This window comes from Sorex fumeus, unplaced genomic scaffold (assembly GCF_029834395.1).
Source record: "Sorex fumeus unplaced genomic scaffold, SorFum_2.1 ptg000093l, whole genome shotgun sequence".
Taxonomy (NCBI): domain Eukaryota; kingdom Metazoa; phylum Chordata; class Mammalia; order Eulipotyphla; family Soricidae; genus Sorex; species Sorex fumeus.
The window spans coordinates 4,412,311-4,421,227 of record NW_026606150.1 but is presented as its reverse complement, the minus strand read 5'-3'; the positions used below and the strand labels follow the sequence as shown (position 1 = coordinate 4,421,227).

General features: G+C 60.8%; 1 protein-coding gene across 1 annotated transcript; it reads right to left on the bottom strand.

Annotated features, from left to right (window-relative positions):
* Window positions 1-1,339: 1,339 nt before the first annotated feature.
* On the bottom strand, window positions 1,340-7,244 carry ARL2 (ADP ribosylation factor like GTPase 2). The gene is made up of 5 exons (XM_056131837.1): window positions 7,046-7,244; window positions 5,080-5,190; window positions 4,818-4,980; window positions 3,241-3,321; window positions 1,340-1,604 (listed from the first exon to the last, which is right to left on the bottom strand). The coding sequence occupies exons 1-5, from the start codon at window positions 7,201-7,203 to the stop codon at window positions 1,470-1,472; spliced, it is 648 nt and encodes a 215-aa protein (XP_055987812.1). The 5' UTR covers window positions 7,204-7,244; the 3' UTR covers window positions 1,340-1,469.
* Between the last annotated feature and the right edge of the window lie 1,673 nt (window positions 7,245-8,917).

Here is an 8,917-nt window from a genome sequence, read left to right as displayed (position 1 = left end):
AAACACCCTCCCCGCTGTACCATCACTCAGGCCCTGATTCACCTTTTTTTCTTTGCTTTTTGGGTCACACCCGGCAATGCTCAGTGGTTACTCCTGGCTCATGCACTCAGGAATTGCTCCTGGCGGTGCTCGGGGGGATCATATGGGATGCTGGGAATCGAACCTGTGTCGGCCATGTTGGCTGCGTGCAAGGCAAACGCCCCACCCGCTGTGCTATTGCTCCAGCCCCCCTGATTCACCTTTTAAAAAAATTCTTACTTTAGGGCCAGAGAGATAGTATAGTGGGTAAGGGGCTTGCTTTGCACGGGGGGCCAATCCAGATATCATCTGTATCATCTCAAATGGTCTCCTCTGAGCCCACCAGGAGTGATTCTTTTAAAAAAAAATTATAATAATAATAATTTATTTATTTTGGCTTATTGGGTCACACCTGGCCAATACTCAGGGGTCACTCTGCACTCAAGAATCACTCCTGGCATTGCTTGGGGGACCATATGGGATGCCAGGAATTGAACCCAGGTCGGCGACATGCAGGCAAAATGCGCACCCCCCCCCCCGCCCACTGTACCACTGCTCTGGCCCCAGAGTGATCCCCAGAGCCAGGGAATAAGCCCTGAGCATCACGAGGTGTGGCCCCAAGCCCCCCACCCACAAAGTCACCAGGATTCACAATATTCTCAATGACGAGGTTTCAATATACCACATTCTAACACCACACCCTCATAGTAATTTACTGTGTGTGTGTGTGGGGGGGGGGTTGTTCCTAGTCCACACCTGGTAGTGCTCAGGACTCTGTGCTCAGGACTCACTCCTGACAGGATTCGGGGACTGTATATGGAGGTGGGGATTAAACTTGGGTCAGAAGTGTGCAAGGCAAACATCCTACCTGCGGTACTATCACTCTGGCCCCATAATTCACTTTATAAAGCTAAAATACTGTCAGAGGCTAAGAGTCTCCCAGGGCTCCCCAGGAGGACGGGCATCCTGCAGTGACCACCCCACCCCCACCCCTGGGGCACTGGGTGGCCCACCTGGACTCAGCCTTCATGCCTGACTTTAACGTCTCCTTCTCCAAGAAGCCCACCTGGATTCTCGCAAGCACCTGAGTTCTCGCTGGGTGCTGTGAATCTATAGTCTACACGCATCCCTCTGACGGGGTAGCAGTTCCCCCTCTGATGGAAGGGTCAGCGCCGTGGTGGCTGGCAGCTGGGGCATGGGGCAAGGAAAGGTTTATTCTCACATCTGAGCAAAGGGTCAGGCCCACAGCCTCGGCCGCAGCGGAGACCAGCCCCAGCCCTCCGGGTGGCGGCCGCTGGCGGGCCGGGTCGGGGGGGTTGGGGGGCAGCCCTCCCGCCACGGGGGCAGCAGGAGCAGCAGCAGGCGCTGGGAGTGTTAGCTGGGCGGGGGCCGCGCCCGTTCCCCTCCCACGGTGGTGCTCGCAGAGGGCCGGGCGCGCTGCTCGGGGCTGCTCAGTCGGTGGTGAAGATGCGGCTGGAGATGTCGGTGAGGAGCCAGTCGACGCCGGCCAGCAGGCTCTCCCCGGTGACGGCGCTGCAGCCCTGGATGCACCAGTGGTGGCTGCGGATGGACTCCAGATCCAGGGCCTGTGGGGGCGAAGGTGCGGGTGAGACCGCCAGTGGGGAGGCTCCCGGGCCCTGAAGAAGCCGCCCTGTCCGGGTGTGGGGCTCTGCGCTGCCCCTTCAGGCTGGGCAGCTACGGGGACCTGGGCCCGGGCCGGGCTCTGCGCCTGACACGCGGACTCTTGGTCCTTCCTGCCACCAAGGACGGCAGACCCAAGGGTGGCCGGGGACATCTGACAAGGAACTGAAAGCTCAAGAGACTCAAGCACGGGCTGGAGCGATATAGCACAGCGGGGAGGGCGTTTGCCTTGCACGCAGCCAACCCGGGTTCGATTCCCAGCATCCCATATGGCCCCCCGAGCACCGCCAGGAGTGATTCCTGAGTGCAGAACCATGCATCGCTGGCCCCAAAGAGAGAAAAAAAAAAAGAGAGACTCAAGCGCCCCACCTAGGGTCACACAACTGCAGGGGAATCGGCCTTAGTCTTTTTTCATGTTTGCTTTGGGTCACACCCAGTGATGCTCAGGGGTTATTCCCAGTTCTGCAACACATGGGATGCCGGGGATTGAACCGGGTCAGCCGGCGAGCAAGCAAACACCCGAATTCCCTACCTGCTGTGCTATCGCGTCCCCCACCCCCTTCTCTCCCTTTCTTCTCTTTTCGGGGCCACACCCAGCAGTGCTCAGCGGTTCCTGACTCTGCGCTTAAGGGTCACTCCCAGCGATGCTGGGGTTCACGTGGTGCCAGGGACAGCAGCCCAGCCTTGGCACTCAGCCTGCCCCTCTCGCACTCATTCTAGTGCTCAGAGCTGAGGCAGGAGCGGGGTCAGGAGGTCCGAGCAGGTCTCCTTGCTAGCTGGGAGACCTCGGGCAGGTGATGTCACCCCTCAAAGCAGGCCAGCTGCCAGCTGCCACTTCTCCAGCAGTGTGTCAGAATGGTGTAAGCTAATCCGTGCTGTGGGTGCATGCAGAGAAAGCATCCTCTTCCGGTTGGCTGAACCCCCTGCAACAGTCTCTTCCCAGGTCTGCCAGCGCCCGAGGCAGGGAGGCACCCTCTGCTCACCCCCCGCAGAGGCGCTCAAAGTGCTGCTTAAGTCAATAAACCAGGGGCTGGAGCAATAGCACAGCGGGCAGAGCGTTTGCTTTGCACACGGCTGACCCGGGTTCGATTCCCAGCATCCCATATGGTCCCTTGAGCACCGCCAGGGGTAATTCCTGAGTGCAGAGCCAGGAGTAACCCCTGTGCATCACTGGGTGTGACCCAAAAAGCAAAAAATAAATGAATTAATTCGAAGAGCCAGGCAAGCTACCAAGAGTATCTCGCCCGCATGGCAAAGCCTGGCAAGCTACCTGTGATGTATTCGATATGCCAAATACAGGAACAAGTGTCACAATGGAGACGGTACTGGGCCTGCTTGAGTAAATTGATGAACAATGGGAGGACAGTGACAGTGAATTAAATTTAAAAAAATAAAACTTAAGGGCTGGAGCCATAGCACAAGGGAAAGGCATTTGCCTTGCACGCGGCCCAACCCAGGTTCAATCCCTGGCATCCCATATGGTCCCCTGAGCACGGCCAGGAGTAGTTCCTGAGTGCATAAACCAGGAGTAACCCCTGAGCATCGCCTGGTGTGACCCAAAAAAGCAAAAAACCTGCTCACCTCTTGGATGGCGCTGGAGGACAGTGCTCCTGGCAGGTCCTGCTTGTTGGCAAAGATGAGGAGGGTCGCTCCAGCCAGGCGCTGCAGAGAGAAGAAAGTGGGGAGAGGCACATCCGGGATCAGAGGGCAGCCTGGAAGATGAGGGTCAGGCAGTCAGGCGGTATGGGGTGGGGGCCCTGGCTAGGACAGGGACACCTCTCTCTAGGCCTTAGTTTCCTCATCCAAAACCAGGGTGGGCATTGCACAAGATGACCCCGGAGGGACGGGAGTGAAAGTACAGCAGGTGGGGTGTTTGCCTTGCACACAGCCGAGCCGGGTTCGATCCCCGGCATCCCATAGGGTCCCCAAGCACCGCCAGGAGTGATTCCTGAGTGCAGAGCCAGGAGGAACCCCTGTGCATTGCTGGGTGTGACTCAAAAAGCAAAAAAAAAAAAAAAAAAAAAAGAGCCCGGAGCCCTCTGAGCTTCTAGCTGGTTCCATGAGGGGTGGATGCGACTGTCCACGGGTCCCTGCTGGAAGGGGCCTTCTTTGTTCCATTCAGGGACCCCGTAACTCTCCCGCTCCCAGCAGGCCTCACTGGGCGGAGTCCCTCTGGTTCTGGGGCTCAGAACCCCTCCCCATGGGGGGCCCCTGGCCCTGATGCAGGCCTGGGCCTGGCCTCTGCCACAGGGCCCTCACGGTCTGTCCTCTCGGGATCTCGGTCTTGCCCGGGGCACTCCCGCACGGGCCGGTACGAGTGGGAACTCCCTCTCTCACTCTCACAGAGTTGTCCTGGGCACCACTCCACGCGGAGATGGTTCAGGTTCGAATCCTGGGACAGACCACGCACATTACTGGAGAAAGGGGTGCCGCTCCACTGGATCTGCGGCTCAGTGGCCAAGCGCCGGGGCGGGTCTGGGTCTGGACGAGCCTCGGGAAGATGGCACGGGGAAGCCGCTCTCTCTGCCACTGTTCTGTAAAGCTCAAAGTCTGCCAAAGCCCACTGTGCTCGGGGGCCGGAGCGATGGCGCAGTGGGGAGACACTGGCCTTGCATGCAGCCGGCCCTGGTTCCACCCCCGAAACCAGAGCAAGTCCCTGCTGGCAGGAGAGATCTCTGAGCAGAGCCAGGAGGAAACCCAGAGCACTGCCAGGGGTAGCCTAAACTCCCCCACCAAAAAAAAACACCCCCCCCCCCCCGCTGCTCTTCCCCAGACAATAAATAAAGCATAAGCTCATGTGACTGACAATGCCCACCTCTGGAAGAGGAGGTTCAGAGAGGGTATGCGCCTTGCCGCCTTGCCTGGGGTCACACAGCAAAGGCTGCCAGACTCCTAACCAGGCTTGAGGCACCTGAGTCCTCTTCATAGAACCCGGGTTCAAGGGACAGACCCTGAGGCTCACGGTGACACAGAGCAGTGATGCCACAGGATTTTAGGTCACACGTGGAGCCAGGCATTGGTCAACTGTGGCCCGCCTGCAGTGTGGTGGCCCTCCTGGAACCTGGGGCATGAGGGGTTGCTGCGTCCCCAGGGACCAACGGACCTGCCTGCTGTCACTCTGAGGAAGTGTCCCCACGGCCCCCCAGCGCCCTGCCCACCTCCTCCACCAGCAGGCTCTGCAGCTCCCGCCGACAGTCCTGCATGCGCTGGCGGTCAGCGCTATCCACCACCCAGATGAGGCCGTCAGTGCTCTCAAAGTAGTTCCGCCAGTAAGACCGCAGTGACTTCTGGCCGCCCACATCCCAGATGTTCAGCTTGAATCTGGCAGAGGGGGGAGGGGTGCACGGTGAGGGTCAGCCGGGCCCCAGCCTGGCACCACCTCCCCCCCACCCCCTGCCCACAGGGGCGTCCCCTGCTCACCCCCGGTGTTCCAGGGTCTTGATGTTGAAGCCCAGCGTGGGGGAGATGGTGTCAATGTCCTCCCCGTTGAATTTCTTGAGGATGGTGGTCTTGCCTGCATTGTCTAGGCCACTGGTGTGCCAGGTTAAGGACAAGGCTCAGTGCCCGGTAGGGTGGGGACAGCTCCGCCCAGGCCTGCTCTTTGGGGACTCGTCATTTTGTCACTAAGCTGTCAAAATTGGTGGACCATCAGGCTGACCCCCGGGAAAGTGAGACTAAGAGTATTTAGCATCTCTGGGGCTGGAGTGATAGCACAGCGGGTAGGGCGTTTGCCTTGCACGCAGCTGACCTGGGTTCGATTCCCAGCATCGGATATGTCCCCTGAGTGCCGCCAGGAGTAACTCCTGAGTGCAGAGCCAGGAATAACCCCTGTGCATCGCCAGGTGTGACCCAAAAAGCAGGGGGGGAAAAAAAAAAAAGAGTATCATCTCTTGCTGGCTGACTGAATTCTGACTGGGTCAGGCCCACCTCTGATGCTGTGCCAGGGTCACCAAAGACAGTCTCTCCTTGCACAGACTAATCTTGGGGTGCATGAGAAATGCCACCGGGTCAGAGGCCCTGGTGGTCTTGACTGAGCCCAGGACCACAAGGAGCCAGATTTTGAAGGACTAGGGGAAGAACATTCTAGAAGACTAAACAAGAGCCAAGTGTCCGGGTCCCAGAGACAGTACGGTGGGTAGGGCACTCACTGCCTTGCATGCAGCGAACCCTGGTTCCATGGGGTCCCCCAAGCACTGCCAGGGGTGATCCCTGAGCACAGACCCAAGAGGAAGCCCTGAACATAGCCTGATACCAACCTCTCTCCCAACCCCCAAACAAAAAAAGGGGGAAAAAAAAAAGAACAGTATCTGGAAGCAACCATCTATCTTTTTCTGTTTCTGGAATATTCCAAACCGTCTGCTGCTGAGCTGAAATGCGTTTGTCTGTTCCAGAGCAGAGACCACCCCCTTCTCTTTCCTTGCATTGGAAGGGGGCTGCCTCAAACTTGATTTCCCCCTCTCCCAGCTGACAGCAGCCGGCCCGCGGGGGGTCCCCCAGCCCCCCACCTCCCTGCTCCCCGATGCCGCCCAAAAGGGTCCCATCCCGCTGCTCAGAGGAGCGGCCAAGCACTGCGCAGGCCTCCCGCAGCCGCCTTTCTCCTTCCAGGCCTTTCTCAACTGTTCCCTGGGCCCAGCATCCAGCTGGGGTGGGGTCCCTCCTGCTCGGTGCATTCTCCAGGCCGGATGCCCCCTGCTCTCCCAGCTCCGTTGGGGCGTTTCCCCCTCACCCGGGAGCCGGACACCTTAAGCTCGGGAGTCACCGCGTCTTTGAGCTTTTTCAAGCACACACGGTATCAATTTCATCTCTACCCGTATCTGTACCCGCGGCCCAAGGGTCTGGGTCGGGCGGGTTTGTGGATCACCGACCCCCTAACGGGCCGGCGCACAGCCGAACTCCAAGGTTGGCGGGGACCACCCCCCCCGGGGGCGGTTGAGCCCACCCTCTTCTCCCCCAAACGCCGACCTTGGGGGCCGCGCCCCCCGCGATCGCAAGCTGGCTCGGGGGAGGGGGCGGGGCCCGACGGCTCGGCCAGACGGTCAGCCGCGGGCGGGTCAGGGGCGGGAGGACGCCCCGGGCCGGAGGGACGGCGGAGGGGGCATCCCGGTCTCCTCCCGGCCCCAGCTCGCCCCCGCACGGAGACACTGTCTGAGGCCGCGGCGCCCCGAGGCCCCCGACTCCGGCCTGGAGAACCGACGCCCCCAACCCCGGCCTGAGCCACTGGCACAACCTCTTTGCGGCCCCCCAGATGCAGCCCAGTGGTCGGACCCACGTGAGTGACGCCGGCCGGGCAGTTGGTGCGGGCCGGCCGCGCCCAGTAGGGGGCGCCCGGCCCCGCCGCCCGGCGGGACCCCCTGCGCCCCTGAAGGGCCCGGCTGCGCGAGGATACAGCATGAGCAGTCGCAGCTCCCGCTCCTTCTGCTTCATCTTCTTCAGAATGGTCAGAAGCCCCATGGTCCCGGCAGCCCCCTCCCGGCCGCCGTTTCTTCCTAGTCCTGGACCCCCCCTCCCTGTTCCGATTGGCTGGCACTCCTGCTGACGGCGCATCTGATTGGCCGGTCCGCGCGTTGGTCCCGCCTTCCTCCTCACGTGATCGCCGAGCGGCCGGCGGCGCAGCCGGTCCGGGTCCCTCTAGCGGTCCCGGGAGCTGGCGCGCGATCGGCCGCGTTTGCCCCCGAGACCCCGGGGATGCGGGGAGTGGGGGACCAGGGCACCCCCGTGCCTCGCCTCCCCAGGACCCCAGGAATGAGGCCGCCGATGCCCACCTGAAGCTCCCAGCCGGGCGGCGTCGGTGACCCTGCGTAGGCGGCGTGACTCAGGGCGCCGAGCCCCGAGGGGGTGGCCGAGCTGGTCCCGGGGCACTGGAAGGACGCAGGATCCGGGTCCGACGCCGCGTTTGGAAGGAGTCCCGGCCGCGTCCTAAGCCGGCCGGCCCCACGCCTCCTTTCCCTGCTCCCGTAGAGGACGAGCCTGCCCCGTCCTGGGAGCGTGCCCGGCGCCACCGAGCTGTCCCTGTAGCAGGGAACACGCCCGCGCCAGCAATTGGCTGCGCTCGGCTTCTCTATGGAGAAGCTCAGATCTTGCTTTTATTAAGGAGAAAAACTGATTGCGACAGTGATCCGTGATTGCCTCTGGAAAGGGCTGCTGTCCCAGGACTGGCTTTGCCCGGAGTCCCCCCCCAACCCCCATGGCCCTTGAGTGCAGCAGAGGGAGACCTGGTGGGAAGCCCTGGGGGGTGAGCGCTTGCGCCCCTTCCCCAGCTCAGACCCAGATGAGCGAGCAGGACCCCAGCGCAGCCAGTTTGGGAAGGGGCCCAGGCGCGCCCCGACTGGCTGATGGGTGCGGGCAGCTCCCCTCTTGCCCCTTCCTCCTGGGGCGTTCTTGGGAGGCTGGTTTTTCTTTTGGAGATGAGATCGTGGCTCCCAGAAACTGGCAGGAGCTTGAACATCCATTTCCATCGTGTGTGTGTGTGTGTGTGTGTGTGTGTGTGTTGGCGGGCGGTGTCAGTGTAGAGGATGGTTTTCTCTTTGATGACAGCCCCAAGAGGGTGTGATCTGGACTGAGCTTGGATTTGCCACCCTGCCCGTCCAGGCTGTGGGCACCTGAGGGCTGGGTGGGAGACTCATTCAGCCCCATTCACCCTCCTCCCAGCAAAACTCAAAGGCGCAAAGACACCACAAGCCCCCCAAATGGGGCTCCTGGTTTCCTGTCCGGGAAAGAGCCTACAGAAATCCCCAGACACGTGAGCACTGATGACAGATTCGGGGTGGCCCAGTTGGGGACATCGCCACCAGGACACTCTCGGTGTTATTTCCTGTTTGCGGCCGTGGTGGAGACCACGAAGCCACAAAGTACAGTGAGGTGGGCCCAGGGCGGGGGCTTAAAGAGCTGGAGCACACGCTTATATGCAGGCGCCCCGAGTTCCATCCCTGGCACCTCGAGGTCCCTGGAATGACCCCCCCAGCTCCGCGCCAGGAGTTGTCCCTGAGTATCGCCAGGTGTAACCCCCAAAAGGAAGGGTGAGATGGAGCTGAACCTTGCCAGTATGTCTGTGCCGCATTCCGTGAAAAGAAGCAAATTTCAGTATGTTTTTTTATTTTATTTTATTTTTTTGCTTTTTGGGTCACACCCAGAGATGCACAGGGGTTACTCCTGGCTCTGCACTCAGGAATTACCCCTGGCAGTGCTCAGGGGACCATATGGGATGCTGGAAATTGAACCTGGGTTGGCCGCGTGTAAGGCAAACACCCTACCCGCTGTG